General features: G+C 35.0%; 1 protein-coding gene across 1 annotated transcript in view; it reads left to right on the top strand.

The window, feature by feature from the left end:
• COL14A1 (collagen type XIV alpha 1 chain) overlaps positions 1 to 26,813 on the top strand; it is a 200,049-nt gene that overhangs the window by 126,398 nt on the left and 46,838 nt on the right. Inside the window, exons 34-40 of the mRNA XM_045560831.1 lie at positions 1,482 to 1,640; positions 9,619 to 9,696; positions 12,314 to 12,400; positions 19,090 to 19,143; positions 22,344 to 22,439; positions 23,586 to 23,639; positions 24,004 to 24,057. Coding sequence (XP_045416787.1) covers positions 1,482 to 1,640; positions 9,619 to 9,696; positions 12,314 to 12,400; positions 19,090 to 19,143; positions 22,344 to 22,439; positions 23,586 to 23,639; positions 24,004 to 24,057 — 582 coding nt within the window. The remainder of the gene's footprint in view (positions 1 to 1,481; positions 1,641 to 9,618; positions 9,697 to 12,313; positions 12,401 to 19,089; positions 19,144 to 22,343; positions 22,440 to 23,585; positions 23,640 to 24,003; positions 24,058 to 26,813) is intronic.

The raw sequence follows: 26,813 nt of genomic DNA, 5'->3' as shown, positions 1-26,813 counted from the left end.
TACTTTTGTTAAGCAAAATTTTTTTAAACATATGAAAAATCTCCCCACAAGTTAAGAGTTCTCAAAGTATTATATGCTAGATATTATATGCTAGGTTTTTTAGCACCCAGCATCAAAATTTCTGTAATTTATAATAATGAAAAGTGTCCCAAGACTCAAAACCACACAAGAGTCAAGTGACACCATACTGAATGATTATAATAGAAGTTGTAATAAGAAGCAAGAAATGTGGTGGGGTTTACTCCAGCAGTATTTCTCTAGTTGGGTAATGGTTAACTCCTTTTTGAAGGAAAAAGATCCTTAAGGGTTCCACTATTAACTTAAATTATTTTTATCATGATGTAACTTAAACAAAACGTTAAATAAAAATTGGTATAAATCCATGTGCCTTCAGCTCTTACACAACAATGAAACAAAAATAAATTCAGGTTGAACAAAACCCATAAAATTAAAAGTAACACTATTTTAATAGGAAAGATGACATTATTTCACTGACATTCAACCTCTGCTCACAGTATGAATTCAGTACTAACTGCCATAGATCTCATAACCGTGATTCATATTACCCAATACTTTTTCTCTTTCAACTACAGTGATCCCTTCCCTTAGACAGCTACTTGTAACTTCTATTGGCTTTCACTTAAGGTGAAATCATTATTTACTTATTAATTACACTCTTTTAGCTCATTAGCCTGCCACAAACAAGTACTATAGTACTCATGAGGCTAATGCCATCATAAATTGAAATGCATGTATAAGCACTGAAATTTAATGGCAGAATTTGGTCACAGTATGGTTATCTAGTTCATCTAGAATATACTTACCTTTGACTATCACCTAAATCATCACACAGACTTGTACAAATCTTCACAAAGAATGTATAGATTTCTAAAAATATGACCATGAACCTCCAGATTCTTGAGATTCCAGTTTGAGAAAATTCTATCATACACTAAGCAAAAGGGCTTTATTTCATTTGGGCCTGGAGTCACCAGAAAGCCTTCCTCCTACCTCCTCGGATTCTGGATCCCCTCCCCTCATTCTAAATTAGATAAGTATTATCAAGGTGTGGTTTCCTAACCACTGGGAGTACCTTAGATTATTACTGGTGATAAACCAACAAGAATTTTTAATTTTAATATTTTTACATTTAGTGTGCATTCAGAAGAGGCATAGCTAGTCCAGCAATCCTGTGATTTCAAAGATGATATTGCTTTTGAGTAAAGCTAGATTTTTAAAAAGTGAATCATTTCATAGTCATTTTAAAGAGAAGTATTAATGAGATAAAAATAGAGATGGTACTTGAACGTGGGAAAATCATGGAGTTGATAAAAGTAGAAATTTTCTCCTCTAATAAAGTACATGGTGACGGAATTCCTTCTCTTCTCTTTCATACTTTGTGATGTGTCATACAGTTATGGAAATTTGACTGATATTTCCTCCTGCTTCTTAGCTCCTAAAACGTCTTTACTTTTACCTAGCTACACATTGTTGTCAGTGAGACTTTGGCCAGAGTGGTCATTGACTGCAAGCAAGTGGGTGAGAAAGCAATTAATGCATCGGCTAATATCACATCGGATGGTGTTGAAGTTCTAGGGAGAATGGTTCGATCAAGAGGACCAAATGGAAACTCTGCACCAGTAAGTGGGTAGACAATTGAAGCTGTGTTATTATTGCAGGGAGAAAAATCCTCTTAAAATATATTTAGCTATTTTCCAGGGAAAAAGTTTAACAAAGGAATGAATGGATGGATGGATGGATGGATGGAAGGATGGATGGATAAATAGATAATGCCATCTTTATATTAACTAAAACATGCACATTCAAAGCTCTGGGCAGTATGCTTCTGCTGTATTATATGGAGAATGCTCCAGGAATTAGGCTAGTTTATTTTCAAAATACATTTGACAATTTCAATAGTAAAATATTTATCACATGGTTTGTGGCATGAATGGTTTTTTTTTAAAAGAGAATTAAAACTGTAAATGAACCTCATTTATGTTATAAGCAAATAAAGATTCATACAAAATTTGTGAATATTATACATAGGATATTGACATAAGCCTCTAATTTGGGTTAGATTTGGGCATGTTAAAACTAGGTTTTTGCTATCACTAATGTGAAGTTTACCCTTCAATTAGTAATTAAGTAGCAAATCATTCTAAGATAATATTTTTATATCATACAACATGGAATTTAAATCTGGGAGATTTCCAGTTGGCAAAGAAATCACATTCCTTTCACTCATTACCCACAAAAAAGAATAATGTATACAAATTTTTGTTTTAATACCATGTATTCGCAGCTAATTAGCAGCATTCTCTAATTTGAGTCATTCTATAATTAGTGAGGCATTTTATTCTTGTAAACAATTCCAACTATTCTAATCTACATTTTTCTTCTATATTATAGAATAATCAAGATAATCATGAATTACTATTATTGTCTTCTACTTTCGCAGATCTGTAGAATTAGCCAGCTATATGAAACTTTAGAAAGATCTGGTAGTTCTCTAAGTTTTTTTAAACTGAAGATCACCTTGTACAGATGAAATGTTATACTATGTCAAATGAACAAATAAGATTAAAACTGCCCCATGCTTATCAAATGAGGGAGAGGACATGTTTAGACCTTGATGGGTAGATATGTCCTAATTAGTTTAACACCTAGCTTTGACATATCTTTAAAAGTTCTTTTGTTTCTACTTTGCTCTGGAGAACTATGGATCAGATATTTGGAAAAAGAATATAAAAGCTATGGAAGGTTTTCTTGTTCTCAGTTATGGTAAGAGACTTTTAAGAGTGTTTACATAATATTTAGGAGTTTTTCCTCTTAGTTTGTGCTATTTCATGCTGATTAAGAAAATACACTGTTGGCCAGGTGTGGTGGCTCACGCCTGTAATCCTAGCACTCTGGGAGGCCGAGCCGGGTGGATCACTCGAGGTCAGGAGTTCGAGACCAGCCTCAGCAAGAGCGAGACCCCGTCTCTACTAAAAATAGAAAGAAATTATCTGGCCAACTAAAAATATATAGAGAAAAAATTAGCCGGGCATGGTGGCACATGCCTGTAGTCCCAGCTACTCGGGAGGCTGAGGCAGGATAGCTTGAGCTCAGGAGTTTGAGGTTGCTGTGAGCTAGGCTGACGCCACGGCACTCACTCTAGCCGGGCAACAGAGCGAGACTCTGTCTCAAAAAAAAAAAAAAAAAGAAAATACACTGTCTTCTGTTTAGTGGAAGATACTCCTATGATAGAGTCATAAGAATATAGAATTAGCAAACTAAGGATATCTTGAATGCATAAATGGATATAGAATTGGAAGCCTGGATGGATGAATGAATTGACTCATTTAAGAAAGAGAAACAATTCTAGATGTCTGAGATTATGGGCCCAAATCACTTAGTACTATTATTATTATTTTACTTATTTTACTATTATTTTAGAAATAATGAGTACAAAATTCCTGACACTTAGTAGGCATTCAATGAAGAGCAGCTATTATTATTGAAGGAAGTCAATAATACCATCTCCTTTTCCTTCCAACTTTTCTAGACCTGTAGCACTTGTCTAATACTTGATTGTTTATAATTATATAGTATTTTTTGCTCTTTCATATATTCAAATTTCACCTCTCTAGCTAGAGTATAAATTCCCCAAAATAGATACTATGTCATGGTCTTTGTTTGAAATCACTCCCATCTACCCTACATCACAGTAATCAGTAACTATGAACAGAGTAAGTTCTTAAGAAACACTTGATGGCAATTAAATAGAATGTTGTGTGTTTGTATTGTATCATGTCTTTTCTTAAAATTTTGTTTTGCTTATATTCCATGTGTGGCATTGACAGCAGCCTAGCAATATATATCATACCGTCTCCTAATTATAATATGTATTTTACAATTAAAATTTTATGATAACAATTTTAATATTTGTACTTCAAATTACACTGTATGTAATAATTGAACTGTAAATAAATAACCACTTAAGTATCAAATAATTTGTTTCTGAAAGCAAAAGTGCCTTAGGTTTCAGGCCTACCGATGCTAAATCTTTACTTTTAGCCATGAAAGAAATGCAATTAAACAGAGCACCCTCTGTGGTAACTTCCAACGAGTGGCAGACAAAGGAGAATTTATAGAAGTCAATAATTAAAGAGTTCTTTGTAAGGCTAGTAGGAAAAAAGTCATAGCTTTTGTTAGAATCTAGAAGTCTACAAAGGATTACTAATAGATTTTCAGTCTGCCCACTTATTGAAGAATTTGATTATGTTGAAGTGGATAATATTAGGTTAGATCTCAAGAATGTGATTGGAAACTCAGACTAAGATTTTTGAGGTATTACTTAATCATTTCAGTATAAGCTAAGAGAAGCCCCAATCTTCAGTTTGTAATTTAGAAATTACAGATTGCTAACCTAATCTTGATATACATCTGTACTCCGATACCCTACAAAAGGGAATGTGTATTGTGCATATTTCAGATCATTTTAGGAGGAATAATTATTTTATGAGAGAGATTAGTAGCTTAATAGGTCCATATTCCCTGCCATATTCAACAATGATCTAATAAATGCCAGATGGTGGAAGAGTCTCAAGATTCAGTCTTTAAAAAATATATATTCTTTTTAAAACATAGTTGAGTGGAAGATAGATTAATGGATTTAGACATACAGTAACTACTGTATATAAATTACTCACATTCTCAATATAATCAACTGGTGTTGAGCAATGCAAGATTTTATAGGCAGTGACAGTCCCTAGTGGGACTAAACTAATAAGCAGGCTTAACTTAGCCATCAAAACACATGTGGAAAGAAACTTAACAACTGTGCCTCTCCTTTCTAATCATTTTTCTCCCAAGAAGTTTCTTCTACCTTTTCTGATACCTAATGAGATGATTCTAGAAAGGTTTTGAGATGCTGGTGAAGGATCATGTTTCTTGGTGTCTTTCTTCTACCTTTTCAAATCTAATACTTAGATAATTATCCAATTGGCATTTATTTAGCCCTCTGCTGTTCAAATAAAAGAAGTATGAGTTATGCCATGGAGTTATCTATCATTCTATTCATTGAGTTAAAGCTTTTATGTAGAAATCAATAAAAGACTAGTTGATGACAATACAAAAATAAGTGTTAAATTACCCAAAAAATTAGTGTATTTTCACATGAATGATCTCTTTTAATCCTTAAAATGATAATAGTAGTTAATATTTATAGTATGCCTACTATGGGCTAGGTAGTGTGGAAGTTTCTGAAATTATTTCATTTAATCTTCTAGTAACCCTATCCAGAGATACTTACATAGTCCGTACTCTATCTATGCAGAAACTGAGACTTGAAGAAGTTAAGGAGGGGTCCCTTTTCAAAACGTGTGGAAAGTGAGATGAGAGACTGTACGTGACTTCTGTGAGATCATGTGCCTTCCATGCTAGTGCTTTCTTCCATTTGGTCAGACTCTGATTGTTACAGAACTGCAGGCAGAGAAGGGAGTCTGGTCTGTACCGGTGACCATATGCCCTGTCTATTCATTGACAGGTTCAAAGACTCAACCATTATTTGAATTACAACCTTGAAAGTAAACATGGTCAAACCTTACCCCACGAAGTATGTCTATACCTGAACATTCTAATTACTACCAAGTACACCAGCTGTTAATTTTCATTTCCTAATATAATTAGTGCCTTCATAATTTCCCTTAAATTCAATAAACTGGTTGAGAACAAGTAAAAACACTCAGTTCAATAGCTGATGAGTGATAAAAACTCAGTAAATCTTAGCTGAGTGATGGAGTCAATAAACGTTAGACATCAAATTAAAAACAGAAAATGGCGTAGGTCCTCCGTGCTCTTTCTATAGTATTCTTGTGCAATGTAAAGCTCTTTAAATATTTGTATAAATTAAGGTACAACTTGACTTCAAATTATTAACTTATTATATTATGTTAGAAAAAAATTGGAGAATAAAATCTGGTACTGAGTGGAAAGTAGAGCCAAGGATACATTTTAATTCCCATTCACAGATCAAAATGACTCAACTGCTGAGAAATATTTTAATCTTATTTTCATGTTAACATTTGACCCCAATGACTTGCCTTTTGTGCTACACCCAGACAAAAATGTCCAATAATGAAAAATGAGCATTTGTAATTGGCTAAGTATTCCCTTGAAAGAGATTGTAAAAAGGGAAAGTAGGAGGTTATGTGTCTCTCCCTCTTTTTTTTTCTGCCCAGATATATCTTTTATAATGTTCAATTAGTTACAAAGAAAAAAATTATAAAAGTAAAGAAGGACTGCTTCTTGCATTAGTTGCCTAAAGTATGATTTATTCTGAGCCACATTGCCTTGCATTTGAAGGCTCTCAAATATGAGATCTTTTAACTTACATCTCTGTACTGTCTCCTGAAAAATTGATACAAATATATATGGCATTGCTTTTGGAATAAAAGCCAGAGATATTTTTTTCTCTTTAAATCAATCCCCAGAAATGTGTATTAGAAAAGAAGTCCCTAAATAAAAGCTGAGGAATCTAAACTATTATGAATGCAAAACAATTATGAATAAATTTGTTGTACTGAAAGAAAAAGCTGCTGACATCATCTAACTTGCAAAAGAAAAGTCGGCCCACGTAACATTCCTGAAATGATAGTATTGGCTTCATTCAGCACTCAGTAGGCATTTAACCCCTTGAATAAATAAACTGAGCTCATGAGAGTCCAATAACTCAATACGGCAGAAGTCTAGCCAAAGGTTTGTATGTAAACATTAGTCTTATAGGTGATTAGGTGGTGAATGTTTATTTGAAAAACTTCAAGAAATCCTGGTGCTTACTGGGGCTAGTGAAAGGCCTTTGCTTTAAGTAAGTCTTTCCATTCACGAAAATGTTTTTGCACTGAGGGCACTATTCAGAAATGGAAAGTTTCTTAATGGATGACTGACTTGCAGACTTAGCTGGGTCTATCCAATGCTGTCATAATGGGACCCATTTAATAAATGTCCCCAGACAAAATGGTATTGTAATGTTAGGCTGGCCTATCTGCATTTTAAACGTTAGACTAAAGATCTATTGATTGGAAAATAAACCACAAGAAAATGAGGTGTGCTGTTCAAATCTCAACCAGAACTAAGCTTTAAACATGTGGTTAAATTATTTAAGCTTTTTTTTTTTTATCCCAGGTCCTATTCTACAGAATGGACATTACTATCCTCATACCTCATAGTGGTGATCTGAGGATTAAACAATATATGCAAAGTGTTCTGGATAGTGCCTGGCACGTAGTAGGTTTTCCACAAATGTTGGTTGCTATTGTTGTTACTTGCTAAGATTTTTCTCAATCAAAACATTAAATGGATAATATTATTGTGGAAACAAACTACTATTATATTTCTTCTCTCAATTCTGTCACTTTCCTTTTGATTCTACTTTTTTTGGCCTCTATGTTATATTTAAAAAATTCAATTATGAAAGGGCTGTGCATAGAACATTAAAATAATATTTATTATTAATAATAAGTATGTTCCAGGTACTGTTCTAAATATTTTTCCATACTAACTAATTTAATCTTCACAACCACATGAATAGCTACTAAATATTATACTAATTTTACAGATGAAGGAACTGAGACTCCAAGACATTAATTAATTTGTTCAAAATAACTCAGCTGGCTGGGCATGGTGGCTCACACCTGTAATCCCAGTATTTTGGGAGGCTGAAGTGAAAGGATCGATTGAGGCCAAGAGTTTGAGATCAACCTGGACAATATAGTGAGACCCCATCTCCTCAAAAAATAAAAGAAAATTAACCAGGCATGGTGGTGTATACCTGTAGTCTCAGCTACTTGGGGAAGCTGAGGCAGGAGGATCACTTGAGCCCAGGAGTTTGAGATTGCAGTGAGCTATGATTGCACCACTGCACTCCGGCCTGGGCAACAGAGTGAGACCCTATCCCCCAAAACAAAAACAAACAAACAAACAACAACAACAAGTAAATAAATAAACTCAGCCCGTCAGTAAAGGAGTCAGGAACTACAACTGGAAGTCCACAGTCTCTGCATCCCTATGTTTCTTGAAATATTTGTTGCTGTTGTTCTTTATAAAAATCAGCTGTAGTGTACTTTTTAAAATGTATTAAATTTAAAAACTTATTTTTTTTTGTTGGTCATAATTTTATTGTATAGTTGCCCTGTATGGACTCAGGTACTACACCCTTGGGTGGAGGGGAGGGGGACCTTAAACCATCTAGAAAAAAAACAGAGAGCCATGCACATGTTTCTGCAAACAGCCCAATAGATGTATGTAGTCTATAGGATCAAGAAAATAAGATACTTTGACTCGTAAATTTTCTTTCAAAATTCAAGGATTATTTTATTGGTCAGTTGAAATGAATGTTGGCAATAAGGCACAGTTATTCTTGAGTATAATGACAGAAAGCCTGATTTCATTCTTTTTATTGTCAGAAAAGGTTGTTTTGTGATACTGCATGCATTTTTAGTAACCTCTCTCAATAGTACTAACTACTTGGGCATTCTCATTTTCATCTAGAAGCCTCTTGGCAAGAAATGGGTAGCATTCTTTGGGAGAAAATAAGGCGCTAATAGTTTCTAGCCTTTGCTGAAAACATCACTTACTGAAGAAAGGTTGCAGTTAAAATGAAAAGAGTTTCATCCTTCTGTGAGCTCTGTAATTTATGACACTCTTAATATTTGAAAATAATAGAGGAAGAAATATATTAGAAATGGTTGGGTCATTAAGCTAGGGTTAGCCTTAAATGATGTTATAATAATGTTTCTGTATATTTCAACATGTACATTGAGTTATCACCAATATCCCTGAGTGGAACAAGACTGCCTGAGGAGCAAGATTGTCTAAATATTTACAGCATGATCAATGGCTTAAACAGACATACATTTAGCTCACATTCTCACAGTACCAAATGTAAATCTGTAGTGACACTTACCATGTTGTATCCATATTTATGTGCCTGTCTCTTGCTCCCTATAAGTTTTTCTGGGGCAGGACTATGATTTTTGAAATTTTTGTATCCTAAAAGTGCACATAGTATGTGGCTTATGTTATGCACTGAAGAAAAATTTGCTGAGTATTTGCATAAAGGAATGAAGTAAGAATTAATTCAATAAGCCTTCCTGAATGCTTATTATATGCCACATATTATAATAGGTGACACAAAGATGAGTGTTTCCCTGTCTCCTGAAGAGTCTAAGGAGGAGATAATATAAATTGCATTGTACAGTGGCAGGTGTGCCATGAAAGAGACATATGGAGTGTTGTGTGATTATGGAGGCATTTGGGAGTAGCTGAGGTGGGCTTTACAGGGAAAGCCTTAGCAGAGAAGCTAAGCTTACTCTTTAGGTAGAGATGGGAAGGGGAGGTTGTGACAAGAAGAGAGTTTGGATGGTGAAAAGAGTAATTATAGACAAAATCTTAGATCACTACATGCTTGAGGAACAAAATTAGTTTTTTATTGTTGGAGTTACTTTCTGATTTACTTACTGTAATGTGTTATAAAAGTGTTGGTGTTCTGTTATGTAATATGTAATGTGAAATCATTATAATTATAAGGACAAGTATCTTTTATTAAATGACAATTTTCTTTTTAAATCGTAGTTCCAGTTACAGATGTTTGATATTGTTTGCTCCACATCATGGGCCAATAAAGACCAATGCTGTGAACTTCCAGGCCTGGTAAGAATTCTTTCATCTCTGTTGAAATTTTTAAAAATTATATTTAATTTTCTCTGAAAATGAGATGCTATTCTTCAACACTCATATGATAGATAGTTCATTGTGATGATAATTAAAATTAGGAAGAGGTTAAGAAGGAGGAGTGCCTGAAATGGACAAGATTTCATATGTGTAACATACGATCACATATGGTGTGAATTGTACAATTCAGGGGGTGCCATGTACACATAGTTCAGAATGTCCCCAAATTTCATGGTTCACAAAGCCCTTGGCATCTCAACATTTTTTATGGTACCCTTAGGACAAAAGAAATACCTTACTGTTCCATTAATGAAGTAAATAGGTCCAAATATCTTACTAAATATTCACATCCCAACAACTCAGTAGCCATATGAAAAAAAAAACAAACCTAAATTTGAAAGAAAAAAAATGATGCTTTTATTTTACTCTCAAATGACCACAATTCTTTACTAATGGGATGTGTGTGCCTACTGGGCCCTGCAGCTTTTCTCGTATCTTGGAATCAGGTTGGGCATCACCATCCTCACTACTTCTTCCACATTGCTTTTTCCCATGGTACTTGTCTTTCATCATAGCAGCTATATATTCAAATACAGGACATCATCCAAAAAAAAAGTATTTCAAAATCTAATGTTGAAACTATGAACTAACTCGAGCTAGCTGTTCACATGAAGTCCAATGGGTGATGGATATTGCTGTGTTTTTCTTACATTTTTAAGATATTCACAGGATTCCTGTGAGTTCAATATGGCACCCCAGGGCATCTTGGTATACAATTTTGGAACTGTAGTCATAATCTATATAAACTGCATATGATGCTCCTAGAAAGCTTAGCATGTTTTTGTCATTTATACCAAGTGCGATTTATGAGGGTACGCCTGTATATATAAAAACAGAAAAATAGACTCATGGCTTAGGATTCTTAGGGTAAGTAGGCTGGCATGGGTGACCCTGTCATGGTTGGACAGTAGCCATGTCTTAATAACTAAACCCGGAGAATGAGCGTGAGGAAGTCTATGAGATTTGACTTTACAAGACTTTACACCAGATCACAACGTATATTGCAGGCATTAAATTCATGGCAGCCTTTGTATGAGAAGGAATTAATTTACTCTTTCTTTATCAAAATAAGTTTCTAGTAAACTCTGGTGATAAATGAAATCAGAGACACCTTGATGTTATGCTTAAGTGCAGGTGGATTGGAAACTGGAAGGAGAAACACTCAGAATCCTGTGTTGTATCAAGCAAAGACGTGATCACCACTTTTCCTAGGAAGGACTGGAGCCCTTCTCGTTGCTTTTCCTTTCACTTCTCTCACTGAAGTGACATAAATTCCATAGTGGGGAGACACGAGTAGAGACAAAGCCAGCAGCAATGGCAAAACCGTCACTGAGTCTCTGGTCACAGGTGGCCCCTTGTCAGACATATTTTGAGGTCTTTCAGAATACTTAAGTTTCTATTTCTATCTGGCCAGATGTCGGGCCAGATGTGTTAGCAGGCAGTTTGAACTGAAATCTTTGATCTCTTCTCAGACTTTTGGCTAAGATCAAGTGAACTGAAATCTTTGACTATTGTCCAGCACTTAGAGAAAAGTATAGACAGTATACACAGGCCTCTTGCTCAGTATTTTGGGGGGTTTGTGTTGTGAACATTTCAGAGACTCAGATTATTTTAAATGTAGTGAGTTAACTATTATCTGTGCTCTATTTAGCTCTAACTTTACTTCCCCCCAAAGTCTGAAATAATGAGGTTCATTTTCTCTCTATCCAAAGGGATTGATGGACTCTCTGAAGTTCTATAATTTCTTATCCCAGTGCTGAGTTCATTTTGGCTGCTGCTGCACTTGGAATATTTATGAATTATTCAATAGCTGTTAGCAGGTGCTCTGTCTTTCTCTACATTCCAGTAACTCATTCAGATACATTCAGCCTTCCATTAATAATCTAGCTGGTAATGTCACATGACAATAAAATTCCCCAAGAGAAAAGAAAAATGTTCTCCTGTTCCAAAGTCTTAGATCAACATCATGATGTTTTTCTTATTTTCAAACACAGAATGTAACCAGTTGTTGAAATTATCACAGGGAATTGCTGATGTATTTAAACATTGTTTTTATTTTTTATTTTTTTGTTTTGGGGGCTCTTTTTTTTTGGTTTTGTATTAGTATAGATGCAGTTGTTTTGATAGAACATTCCAACAAGTTTTCTTTTATGCTTCAAAACAGGAAAAATATTGTAGCATGAAGAACATTTTTAGGACCTTTAGTTCACAGAGCACTGTTACTCCAACTGAATTAAATAGTAACCAGGATTTTTTTTGCACCCACTTCTGACTTTCTTTCCTCATCTGGATTTCCAAGCTAATTTTAGCAACATCCTTCAATAATAGTGATTATCAATGACTCACTAGGCATTCATCCATTTTCCGTTACAAAAAAAAAAGATTTTGTAATTAGGAGTGAATACTCTCTGCCTTTCTAGACTAATAAACACTTAAAAATCTAAAAATGTCTTAAATCAAAGTATTTTCTTTGAATCCATAAAGCATTTGTATAGACTGTCTTGTTAACGGTCATATAATTTTTTTTTCTTTTCAGAGGGATGACGAGTCCTGCCCAGACCTTCCACATTCCTGCTCCTGTTCTGAAACCAATGAAGTGGCCCTGGGACCAGCAGGCCCACCAGTAAGTCTGGCCTAGTTTGGCCTTAAATGTTCTTTAATAATGTTAGTAACTATCACTTGTGTATCTAATATGTACTGTCTACTGTACTGAATGGCTGTTATTCACCTAATCCTACAAGTAAACTGAGGCACAGAGACACTAAGTAACTTGGCTAAAGAGTGCAGCTTGGAGGAGCTGGGCTTCAAATCCAAGTTTCTGTGACTCATAGAGACGATACTCGTCCCTACCGTGCCATATGCTCTCTCATACTGGCATGTAGTCAACATCTGCCCTTTAATCTGCTATGGTTTATTTTCTGTGTGAATGTTTCAAACTGGGCCCTCTACTTGTACCTGTAAGATTTGCACACCATTCTTTTGCTCATTCTATATCAAAATTTGTATGTGAAGGGAAGATTTCTAATTCTCCAGGGAGAGTACTCCATCTGTGTATGAAGTTTTTCGTTACAGAAAACTTCCTGTAGAACTTCCTACAGGGGAAAAAAAAAAGGAAGAAAGGAAGGGGGAGGGAGAGAAAGAAGGAAGGAAGAAAAGAGAAACAGGAAAAGAAAAAAACATTTTTGTAAAATATGAATATGTGTAAATAATTACACTATCTTTGAATTTACCATGATAATTGTTTTGTGATACATTTAAATGCTCATTTTATTTCTAACCTGCTAACCTGGGGTTATCAGTGTGTCTTTAAGATAAGAATGTTACAGCTGTTCTGTGGTCAGGAAATGGCAAATGTAGCAAGGAAGAAAGACAAAGGAAAAGGAGATGCAGGAGCAAATGAAGAAACCCAGACCTTGCAGGAGGAATATTCTCATGCCTGACTTGTCCTTGCACGTTGACTTGCCAGAGGCAGCCTGGCACTGGCAGCGTGTGTGCAGCAGACAGCCCACACTGACAGCTGGCTTGCAGCGTGGGAGTCCACTCCACGTTGGCTTCACCAACTTAACTTTCCTTCATTTGTGTACCATATTTCCTGAGCTGAACAAAAAGGCAGCGAACCTGCTAAATGTATCTAAAATATATTCCAGAAGTTTCTCCTTTATCTCTGGCCCAAAGAACATTGTTTTAAGCTCTGGATGTAGGACTCAGTTTGTTTTTTTTAAACAAAAAACTCTTTGTCCCAAAGAATCAGGTGTGGAGCAATGAATGGTAGAAGCATTAAATTTAAATCGTATGACTAGGTGAGTCATTGAACCACTGTGAACTTCCATTTCCTCATGTATAAAATAGTACCCACCTCTTTTACTAGTATTGTGAGGAATACATGAGATAATATTTAATGCTTTAAGACAGTAGTTAATGCTTTAAGTACTATGTGCATTATAAAACTTTAATTAAATGTAAAGTGATGTGTTTAGTTTAATCTGGGAATTGAAAACAGATTTATTTTCAACTCTGTTGCATATTCTCCTTCAGGCTCCAGAATAATAAAAAGCAATATTATATGCTATGCTTTGGTTTATCAAAGTGTTGCTTATATCAGAATCACCAGGGATACTTGTTAAAAATGCAAAGTCTCTGACATAGCGGGGTAGGAATCAAGAATGATTGGGTACACTAAGACATGAAAAGGACTAGATGCTTTTCTTTCAGAATATTAGAGGTTCATTGACTTATGGCCAAAGTTTGTTCACAACACATATGTATATGTCACTGATGGTCTCAAAGAAAATCTGCATGTACTTTCAGGAATAAGGCTTCAAATGCAGTGGAAAGCAATAATTAGGGATTAGGTACTGAGTATGCTCACAAAGGTCTGCTTGAGTAGGTTTTGGAGGTAGAGCTGACTTGACCTGCGTTACTCACAGATGGTTTTATTTCCCTTGTTTTCTTTGCCAAAATTAAAAATATATACATTTTTATAACATTTTAAATAAATTCATGTTTAATTATGAAACATTTCATACATAGAAAAGATTATAATAATGACAATTTAGGGTGGTGATGCTATTGTGTGTAGTAGTATATATTACCAAGAGAGATAGTTTAAAATCTTCCACTCTATTTGTCAATTTGTCAAAGTCTCTTCATAATTCTGCATTATATATCCTAAGACTATGTTAAAATGTCCAAAAATTTAGAGCAGTAATCTTCTTATTGACTTGCTATGTGAATCATTGTGGACTGAACCATTTAACTTCAGTAATGCTTTTTTCCTCAAGTCTAATCTATCTAATATTAATATAGTTTCAATATTTGTATTTTGGATTCCTTTTCTGGTATATATATATTTTTTCATCCATTTAGTTGCAACATTTCCATGTCTGTATTTTAGAAATTTGTCTTTAAATAGCATAAGCTTGGATTTTGCTCTTAACCTGTTTTTACAATTTTTCTGTTTGTAGGTTAGTCTATTCTGTTGTTTATGATAATTGACCTATTTGGATTTCTATCCACAGCCTTAAGTTTTGCTTTCTGGATTTTTCTTAATTCCTTAATTTTTGCTTTTTTTTTGTTCCATGTGTGCATATGTCTGTGTGTGTGTGTGTGTGTATCATGCTTGATTGAAATTTTATTTATTTATTTATTTACTTTTGTTTTCACTTTTTGATTTTATTTTCATTCTCTTCTTTTACCCTCCACTAGTTTGAAAACTATACTTTATAGCTGATCTCTTAATAATTAACCTTTTTAAATCTTCCTGGTAATTTGTATCATCTTTTCTTTGTCATACTTTCAAAACAATTTTTCTCTAAATATATTAAATATAGCTTATATTTTTATGTGATATTTTCAAAATTTGCAATGTATGTGATTCTGATTCTGCCATTTGTTTTTCTGCTGATTTTACTCATGATAACTTGTCTCCACATTTTTTTAGTGTGTACGTGTGTGTGTGTGTATTTGAATTTATATTACTTGAAACTTTTTCTTTGGGAATATTTTGAGCTTTTGTTCCTTCAGAGAATGTCTATGTCTGCTCTGCTAAGCTCCTGAGTGTATAATCAACTCCGCTTTAAAGATTTGACTGGAGTTTTGTTCACTACCCTCATGAGTAGTGAAAATTCTGGTCCCCAGATTATATGAGAATCAGTTCCTAGGTAGTATTGCTCAGGGGAGAAATTATCTACTGCATCCATAGCTAAAGGAGAAAGAACATTTTGGTCATCCACCTGATAGTGGGCTCATTTAGAATGTAGCCTTTCAAGCTCTTCAGTTTTAAAGAATGGTTTATATTCAACCCTTCTATCACGTATCATAGGCCCAAATTCACATTACAAAGCTTTGTGTGGGCTCTAAAACACAAGCTTTGCAGCAAGCCTCAACCATCATTCCTATCCTCCCTGAGAGCAGTCTCAGTGCATGAGTATACAATGTTTTTTTTTTAATTTCTTCTTTATCCTTGGTACTTAAGGATTCAGTTCTTAATTACAATAATGTTTATTTTATTTTAGCCTGCATAAATAAGCATTTATAGCTGGAGGGTTTTCAAATTTTTTCATCTGCAATACTGCTGGAAGAAGTCATACAATATTTATTTATGATCTAAGCATCAAACTTTCTAATGAGAAAAAGCAGCAGAGAAGTGAAATAGAAGGGCTTAGCTCCGAGGGAAACAAAGATGTAAAATAAGAAAAAAAGCAATTCACATTTTCAAATATTTCAAAATTTTCAAATATTGAAATTTTATATTCTAAATAAAGTATAATAAACTAATTAAAAATAGTATCCCAAGCAATATGTAATAAATCCTGTCTGATGAGTGAACATAGCTTTATTTTCTCATTCAAGAATTTACATAGTAGTGTGATGTGCCAATAAAAACTATAAAAGAATTGCAGGAAGGCATGGGTGGAAGAACCATATTCTCTTTGCCTAGATTAACCCTTTCTTATTAAAAAGATGGATGTTTTCATTTGCAAATATTTGCTGAATTCTTGTCATATACTCAGTGATGAGGGTCAGGGATAAGGTGGAAAGTAAGTTACAAGTGTAAAATGGTCCCTGGCTTTTAGACTTGATGCCTCTGGCATATATATCTGTGAGATAAACAATATATTTGCATAAAATCTTCAGTTAGAAACCAACCATTTAAGAGATGCAAATAAAATTAAAGAGTTGTGACAGACTGGGTATGTTAACTGGGATGCATTAGGCTGCAAGGGACAGAAAATTTGGCTAACATGGTGCAGCAAGTTATTAGAACAATGGCATTTATTGTTTGCTCAACAAAAGCTTCAGAGGTAGATGGTCTGAAGGCCAATTGAGGCTGCTTGAGGTCTTCATCAAGGACCTGAGCTTGCTCCAGCTTCCCACGTTGCTTTCTTTAGGCTTGTTGCTTCTTGATCAAATTGGCCAAAACTGGTTAACATGACCATTCCTGGTTAAAAAGAAAATCTGAGAAAGCACAAATATCTGTCTTTTCTTGGGCTTTATAGTAGCAGGCATAAAAGAGAGAAAGGGGTCAGAAAAGGCTCTTATGTAGCCAGCCATCAGTGTCTGACACATTAGGGAAAATATTTGCCACATATATGACATATATATGTGTTTATTATATATAACAGTTAAAGGTATAATATTCAAATACAGTCATGCACTGCATAACAATGTTTCAGTCAACAATGAACCATGTATACAATGGTTGTTCCATAAGATTGTAATGGAGCATATATAGACATCTGATATATGACACTTGATATTGGCATTGCAGATCACATAGGGGAAATGATTGATATTCAGGAATGGTTCTGGGACATTTGGTTTTCCATATGAAAGAAATATGTATAAATAAAAATATATGTATATACATATATATATATATATATATACCATCTAAGTTTGTGTAAGTACACTCTGTGACATTTGCACAATGACAAAACTGCCTAACAACGCATTTCTCAGAATGTATCTTTATTGTTGAGTGACACATGACTGTCTGTGAAGAATTGCTACACGTTAAAGAGAAAAAGACATGTAACCCAATGGAAAACCGGGTAAAGTGCATAAATAGGTAGTCATAGTGAGGATAAAATGCAGATAGACAAAAGTAATGAAAAGATACAATTATAATAGTTTTCAGGGAAATAAAAATTAAAAAAATAGTAAGATGTTTTATCAGTGAGGTTGGTAAAAATGTAAAGTTTGACTATATTCAGTGTTGATTAAGATTTAGGGAAACAGATTCTCAAACTGTTGATGGATATATAAACTAGTGCAGCTATTTTGGAATGCAATTTTATAATACATCTGCATATTTGTCAAATTTCACTTATAATGCTACTTCTTGGTATCTTCTGAGAAATATTAACATTTTTACTTAAAGGCTATGTAAGGATGCTAATTAAAGTATTATTTATATAGCAAAAGCTTGTGAGGAAAAAAACCACCTAATTTTTTAATAATAGAAGAATGGTTAAACAAACTGATTTATATCCAGGGTTTAGACAACTATGCAAATGTTAAGAAAAATGATTTAGATCTATATGTAATACAATGAAAAATCTCTAAGGCATATTAAGTTAAAAAACTTAGAACTATGTAAAAATGTGATATCATATAACTGTATACATCAAATAAAACCAAATATTATAGGCAGTATTTTGTGTAAACACATGTGTACATACATAAAATGAAATTTTCTAACTGTATTTTTAAAATGTGGAAGATGAGGAACCAACTGATACTGAAGAGGGAGTACGTTTAAATGATTTTTTTAAAAAAAGGGCTGGGAGAAATTCTTAAGATCACTTGATCCAGTATTTTCCCAAGTGACATAAGTGTTCTGTGGAAGGTAGATAAAATCATATTCAGTAATCCTGGACATAGCATGAAATAAATTTGAATCACACAGATAGAAAATTATTCTGTTTTCAGTGATCTTTCAATCCTTCTGCTCAGGTGAAAGAGAAATTCTGTCTGGCGCCCTGCTGGTACTTGTTCGTCTCCCTTTTTATCAAAGAGCAAATGCTTGGTTCATAGACTTCAACAGGAACAAAATCTAGCTAAATTTAATAAAATCATTTATAGTATATTTATTTTTAATGTTACCTTATAGTTTTAGCAAGCAATACATTTTTCCATTTACTGTAATGCTATATTTGCTTTTAAAATAAACTTAAGTGAAATAGTGAGTCCATTGAAATGTTCAGGGAGTATAGATGTATACATTTAGACACACATAAACATATACAAAGAATACATGCACATATTTATTCTGTATGTAGATATGTATCTATATAAAGAAAACTATTATTAAGTAATAGTGTAGACGGTGCATTAATATGGCAAAAATCTTGAGAGGAAATGCAAATGACTGAAGTTTCAGAAACACTAAACTAATTGACTTTTTTTCTGTGTAAGTAGAGAACATTAAATTGTTGCTACTTTCATATGCTTTTTACAATTTAATTGAATCATCTCAAAGTTATAGCATAAACATACCTAATTTTAGATTAACAGTGTATTTTATTCTTTGCATCCGTTAGTAACAGTAGTCTTCTATAATCACTAAATAAATAAATTCTATAAGTTTTTCAAGATTTAAAAGGATTTGGCATAGAACATTTTCCATAGAAAAGGCTGGGGCTGGGCAGCAAATTTCCAGTTAAGGATTATGATGAATGTTACCATTACACAATGTTTTGGCATTGATATAAAAGAATCCTAACATAATTCATATTATTAAGAAAAAATGAATGAAATATACTATTTTGAGACTTGTCTTTGAGCTAATACTTAACATCTATTTGCCAGGGTGGTCCAGGACTCCGAGGACCAAAAGGGCAACAAGGTGAACCAGGCCCAAAGGTAATGTATGCACCTGCACGCACGCTGTCCCTCTCAAACTAGCCCTCATTTTGGAGTTAAGTGTGACTTAATTTGCCCTTGCAATTTAAAGCTCCTTATATTTTTATAAAAGTTATGTCTAACCCATTTCTCTTATTTTTAAAGACTGTGCTCTTAGTCAAAAAGAATATTTACTAACTCAGTGAAAAGAAAGGTTTTTGGGTCAGAAATAAGAGTGTCAATGTTCTGAGTGGTTTAGTCTCCAAAGTAGTTCTCTCTCTTGTTCATCTTTCCCTTCCAGGTAATTTCTCAGGCTTTGGATTCTTCTTCCTCTCTTGCCACTATGTGTAATCAAACACGCAGTCTGTTTTCTATTCTCACTGCCCATGGTCACCAAGTGTGGTGGTTCAGGTTGTACACTGTATAAAGTCACCAGCCAATAGGACCAAGCCATGTCAAGGCACACATTTTTCTACTTTGCACAAAAGCATCCTAAGGACTGGCAGAAGCCCAGCCACTAATTGAGTTCAGGCCTCACCATCTTCTATCTGGCTTTTGGCAAATCTTCTAACTAGTCTCCTATCCCCCATGGCTTGACTTTTCGATTGATTCTTCACATCTGCCCCCAAATTAATCTTCTTAAAGTTTATAGTGGATCATATTAAAAACCTGCAGACATGTGCTATTGCCTTAAGAATACAACTCACCCTCTTTGGCATGGCCTTCAAGGTGCTTTGTAATTTGACTTCCCATCTCATTTTCACCATGATGCTCCATGTGATCTCTTTGACTTACTGCTTCAATAGGCTTACTTATTAAATTTGCATAGCATTTATTCATGGCAAAGAAAATATACAAGACTTTTTGCTAAAAAATTGGAAACATATGAAACAAGGTAGGGCAAAATATGGGGATAAAAAAGAAGTAAATGAAAGAAGGCTAAAGATAATTAATCAGGTACTAGCCAGCTCAAAACTCAGACCATAACATGTCTCCTTTTTTGTTTGTTTTATTTTGTTTTCTGAGACAGACTTGATGTATCTTACTTGGCTCCATCTCTTATGGTGCTTTATGAAAGGCCGGTGGTTGGAGGCGTCTTCTTAAATAAGGATGCCCTGGGCCTTCCTCAGTTTCATCCAAGGGCACGGCCCCAGAGCTCCTATAGATTCTGGCTCCCTGTCCCAATGCTTCTATCCACATGATTCCATTGTTTTCTGACATTCCCATAGCAGTGTGCCCATCAAAGAAAAACAGGGCTTAACATGTTGAGCCTTTTTTTTTTTTCATTTGACTAAATCCATCCATTAGGATGATGGTTCTAATCATGAAGATAAATTAGTTCATAGATATTTGGTAATCCCATGATTCACGCATTTCCTCCAATTATTCTTTCCCACAAGACTGCTACTGATATGGTGATTTCCGTGTAATGATTTTGATGAATCACAGATACAAGTATGAACTGGTTTTAGGAAAAATGTCTTATTTAACGAAGGATGCTCACAGGTCCACCAGTGTGGACAGTGTAAGAACTGTAAAAGTATAGTTTAATACTTTTGATATGGAAAATCCTGGTAAGTATTATTAAATATTTTTTATTGTGTTGACCCACAAATAATAAAAATTTGGAAGCACAAAGTAATCTTATTGCTGGTTTCTGCTAGTCATTTTTGTCTCATATTTTACAAAATCAAATGGGACCACCTACTTCTGCCCTTCTACTCTATTCTCAATTCATCAATACTATATTATTAAACTATTATCTATTGAAATGATATATTATTAAGCTATAATAAATACTAAGTAATATTTATAAATTGCCTTGTCTCCTCTTTTTATATGTTAAAACTTTAGCTCTCTCTCCCTTCCTCTTACACATGCTTGTAAGAATAGTTGTTGTTCAGTGCTTCTATATCCTCGACTCCCAAATAATTCTCAGCCATGTGTGATTTCTCTTCCCCTAGAAATCCTATGAGTTACTCTCATTAAAGTCACCATTTACTTGCTTATTACCAGTTCCATAGACTTTGGTTTAATTCTTATTTGAGATTTCTACAAAATTTGACACAATTAGACACTTCTGTATTTGAAATTTTCTCCTCTTTTGGCCTTTTCTACATCACTACGCCACCCAGTTGCATTCTCCTCCTAATCCTTAGGCTTTTTAATTTCAGATTCTTTCCTAGGCTTCTCTTCCTCTCCCTTCTACTTGATTTTCATCTCATTTTTATCCATTTCCTCTTTCACTCCATCAACACATTCTCCTTAATAACCTCAACCATAAACATGTCATCAACTACTCCAAAATCCATCCCAGCTCAGACCTTGGCCTCACTACCAGACTGCTGGACATTTCCATGTGGTTATTCCCACACACCTAACTCTTAACAGGTCCCAGTCTTCACTCACTATTTACCCACACGTGACCCCATTATGCTTTTTCTTCTTTGTCCCAAATCATAGATTTACCAATCTCACATTTAAGATAATACCCAGGTATTGGAGGTCTTAATTTAATAAAAGAACAGCTTTAGGTGGAGTCGCAGAATGAGATGGGAAAGAAGAGGTTGAGGATAAGTAGATTTTCTGGGTCTAAGATTACAGATGTAATGTAGTTTTAGCCAAACCACAAGTTCCAAACTATAGAGGCAAGCAAGGTTTGCTGAAGTGAAAGGGATGTCAGATCCTGAAAAGAAAGGAAATCAAGTAATATCAAACCTAGGGCCATTCAGTGGACATTGAAGAGGCATAGTGTGATGGCAAAATCAAGGTGAGGAAGAAAATAGAGGCTAAGTGCAAAGTCTTCAATAAATGAGAGGAATGCCCTGGAGGTAGAAGTTGACAATAGTAAAGATGGAGAGAATGTAGTTCACCCAGACAGTGTGAACCTCCGCAGACTGGGAGGGTGGTCTTAAAGCCTTTTGAAGTTGTTATGGAGTGTGGGGGATCTAGTTACTCACATATTTGGCACAGCATTCTTATTTATGGATGCAAAAAAAATGTTGCAGCAATCCTTATGTGTTTACTCATACGGTTTCCTGATGACATTTTGGCTGGGAGGTGAACCATTTGAGGCTTGATGTCTTGTTATCCAATGAGTATTTCACATCCTAGGAAAAGCAATATAAGGAAATAAATTATAAGTTCCCTAAGTAGAAATATCTCCTAGGTATCAGAGGGTCTAACTAATTCTAGGATAACTTTTCTCTCTTGCCTTCCAGGGACCAGATGGCCCTAGGGGTGAAACGGGCCCTCCAGGACCTCAGGGGCCCCCTGGACCCCAAGGACCAAGTGGTCTGTCCATTCAAGGAATGCCTGTAAGTTGCGTGCAGACATTCAGATGCATTTTATCATGAATTTTCCATGAGGTTACAAAGAATGAACTTTTGTCATCTGTGCTTTAATAATGAGCCTCAGTCCCTTTGAGAGTAATGATTGAGAGTCCATTCATTAGCCGTGCCCTTAGCCAATTTTTTGCTCAGTGGTGAAGATCTTTTAACAAACAGGTACATGCTCTGGAAGTAGGTACATTCACAAGCAGTGTGTCTATCAAAGAAAAACAGGGCTTAACATGTGTAACCCTTTTCCTTGTTTGACTAAATCCTTAATGGATGTGATAGCATCTAGAAAGTATGTTATACAAATTTAAGTTATTCATTATTTATTTGTAGTAATTGTTGCTGTGGATTAATGAAAGTCATTTATTCATGATCCTTATCTCAACTGACATCAAAGTGCAGTCCATTGAGTGAGATATTTAGGTTTCCAATATTGTACATTTCTTTGAAAAGCTATTTTGTACCATTAAAAACAAACAATTCCATTCATTGATCTTCATTAATATTATTATGGATATCTAGATTTAAGAATAAAACCAAGCTTTGTAATTAATATTTGAAGCAAACAGATCCTTTTAAGCACATTTTTAGCAATCTCTTTGCACACATGATTGTGTCTCCCTAGCTGAGAAGTTTTGCCCTACAATGTTATTTTCATATTTTAGAAAGTATTAACATGCCCATTTGTGTAATTACTACTATTAATAATAAACATTTGTTGAGGTCTTACTACTGACTATGTTCTGTGTTTGTTTTTCCATTCTTATATTCCATTTTTATATTTTTCCAGCCAAAACAAAACAAATCTATATAGATATGAGATTTTAAAAATCTAAACTATAAATAATATTGAAACGTTCAACTCTTCCCTTCCATATATTTACAGTATCGGCTTAGCCATATCAGATTGTATATTCCGTGTTGAAACTATTCTATATATAAACATTCAGCTCTATAGGAATGTTTACATAAATGGCATAGCATATGTGAGAAGTGAAATATGCTCTGTTTGGATGTTAGTGTGAAAGCAATTTAATATTGAAAATGTTCAAACAGTGAGAAGGAAAAGAAAAGGCTAAGAGTTTACCCACATGAACTTAACTCCGTATACTTTTGGATATTCAGGGAATGACAGGTGACAAAGGAGAGAAAGGAGATACTGGCCCTCCTGGTCCACAGGTATTATTTTTATTTTTTTCATCTACTGCTCTCAGATATAGAGGTTTCCCAAGGGGAAAAAGGCTGCAGCTTCTAATGTGAACTGTGATCTTGCCGTTAAGTGTTTTCCATATTAAAGACTGTTTACCTATATTCATTTACCTTAAATGCCTCTGAGAGCCACACTGATGCTCCCCAGGGGGGCCCTGGTGGGAGACATTCCTTGGCCCTGAGTAACTTCCATGTCTGAATACTAAGTGGTTGCAAAGGATTCATCATAGTGCTATTAGGTTTGTTTGGAGGGCTTGATCTATTTCAGGGAAGCGGGGTGAGAGGGTGACTCATTCCCGTGAAGCTGGCTCTTTTTTGTCCTTGTTCTATGTAGGGTATCCCAGGAGGCGTTGGTTCACCAGGACGTGATGGTTCACCAGGCCAGAGGGTAAGGACTTGCCCAGAGTTGGTTCTTAGCAAAGTAGACTTCTCACCAAGTCTTTCTTTGCTGCTGGCAGGTTTCTATAGAAGGAAGTCATGCCAGTTTTTGTTTTTTGTTTTCTCCTGTCTATGTATGTCCCATCTATCTTGCATATGTCCGTTACTTTCATCAAAACCCGAGAACTTTCATCAAAACTTACCACATTAGCAACACCCCTTTCTAAATTCAGGGTATAACCTGAATATAGTTTACACTGAATTACGTTGGTTTAGTAGATTTTTCCAGTTCTTTCAAATCCTGAAGGCACAAACCTAAAGGAAATTAAGAATCATATGAATTGAAATGTAAGTAGAATGGCTAGCTATAATATGGTTTATATGGAAATCTCCATTTCTTTAGTATAATTCAATTATTTGTTCTTTTAACCTATTCAAGTAGATAATAGTAAAATAACATAAATATGGTCAGGAGAAGGATAAGTTAAACGCTGGTATTTGTCTAGTCAACAAATTTTCATACTTAGCCAGAGTTGAGGTTTTTGTTCTCAAAGAGTTTATAGCTTATTGGGAAGAAATATAACTAAATAAAAAACTTTATTATAGGTTATAATGGGGGCAGAGCCCTGTGAGAACACAAAGAATGGATAACTAAGCCAGACTTGAAGGGTCAAGGAAGGTTTCTCCGAAGAGGTACCATCCAGGCTGAGTCTCAATTGAAAGAGAAATTAGCCAGGTGAATGAGGAAAGTAGAGCCATTGCAAGCAGAGAGAACAGCATGTACAAAGGAGTAGAGATGGATGGAAGGAGGGCATTTCCAGCATTGCACATAGTTTAGTATGAGTGGAGATTAGAGTGCAGTGTGTGTGTGTGTGTGTGTGTGTGTGTGTGTGTGTGTTGTGCGCGCGCGCAAAGTCACTTAAATCATCTATTTTTTAAGACAAAAGATTTTGAGCTTTAACACAAAGGCAATAGTAAGTCATTAAATTTTCAGCAAGGGAGAAAGAGGCTGGTCTTCCTTAAGTTGTCATTGATTTATTTTTATTATTATTTTTTAATTTCAGCATATTATGGGAGTACAAATGTTTAGGTTACATATATTGCCTTTGCCCCACCCAAGTCAGAGCTTCAAACATGTCCTTCCCTCAGACAATGCACACCGCTCCCATCCTCTCCTCTCCACTCTAACCTGCCCGACACCCAATGAATGTTATTACTATATGTGCACATAAGTGTTGATCAGTTAATACCAATTTGATGGTGGATACACATGGTGCTTGTTTTTCCATTCTTGTGATACTTAGTAGAATGGGCTCCACTGATTTAGATGTGTGAGCAGCTCCACAGTTTCTCTCAAGACTGGATTAAATGGAGTGGCAATCACTTAGATCCAATTCAATGAAAGACAACACATTTGGCATTCACTGGTGTGTTTGGTACAACTCACTAGGTTGGCAAACAATTGGCTAGAAGACTTGCTTCTTTACTTAAACAAGGCCTGTCTTTAGCTCAGAGTAACTATACTGCTCAAGAATACGGAAATTGTTTTACTCTATAGAAGTGTAGGTATGGAAACTTAAATCCCTATTGCTTTCTTTTTTTTACATCAGATTTTCATTTGCTTAAATCTCAGTGTAGTCTTGTTCATCAAATGGAATTAGTCTGTGAAACATGTTTAGGTCAATGTATCTAAAGAAGGTGTTTTGTAAAGTTAGATTTATGTTGGGTTGGTGTACATGTAGAAGGAGTGTCTAGACGTATTTATATGTTTTGGCAAGGGGCTCAGGCTAAGATCCTGTGTGGTTACACACCTAGATTCCTTCATGATTGCTGAAACTCTGTAAACAGCAATTCTAAAGATTTGTTCAGTGAGTTTATTTGATTTATCTGTGCATGGAGTCCAGTCTTGGCAAAGAACTCTCAAATCAAACCTGTTGGATTAATGTCTGGATCATTTGGTTTTGGAATTCTTTCTTTTAAAACCAATATACCAACACAGACTTTTTATAAATATTTTGCTATTACTCCAAACATGTGTTCTACTATAGAATTAAAAGTCTTACAGCTGTAGTAAAGATAAGTTATCTGTACTTGGATTTTATTTTCCTCTCTCCCTCAATCTGGAATTAAAACTTTTAGGGTATGCCTAATTCCTGCTTCAAAAATTTCTTAGATGGAAATGGACTTGCTTTTTTAAACTGGTTTTCAGAGGATACTCATTCTTTATAGGGCCATATTTAAAAAAAAAGATTATGTGAATCCTGTGACGATTGTTATAGAAAAGATATTTGAGGGCAGTACCATTCCAATGCACCTCAACGGGATGCCATTCACACGGAATAAAACACAATGGTGCTCCTGGGATTGTGAACCTTGGCCACCCTGCTTGAGGGAAGGACCACATATTTTTTTCAATCAGCCATATCGTAATTGAGCAGATACAATGTGCTGTGTACTATGCTCAACCTGGAAAGAGCTGTCCCTTACTGCCTGCAGAGAGGAATCCAGAAGAGGAGAGAATGTCAATAGCTAAGGGAAACAATTTGTAGACCATCTACCTGGAGAAGATAGATAGGTCTAGAGAATGACTTTTCTCCTGGACCAGAAAAACAAATGGGTCTTCTCAGAGACAGTAGAGAAAGAAGGATGGAAGGAAGGAAGGAAGGAGGGAAGGGACTGAGGGTGAAAACAGAGGTATTTAGGTGGCTCCAATCTGTTTAGTCAAATGAGCGGGGGGTGGGGGGGTTAAAGATAGCAAAGATCTAA

The sequence above is a fragment of the Lemur catta genome, chromosome 9 (assembly GCF_020740605.2).
Source record: "Lemur catta isolate mLemCat1 chromosome 9, mLemCat1.pri, whole genome shotgun sequence".
Classification (NCBI taxonomy): domain Eukaryota; kingdom Metazoa; phylum Chordata; class Mammalia; order Primates; family Lemuridae; genus Lemur; species Lemur catta.
This window is presented reverse-complemented; position numbering and strand designations above follow the sequence as displayed.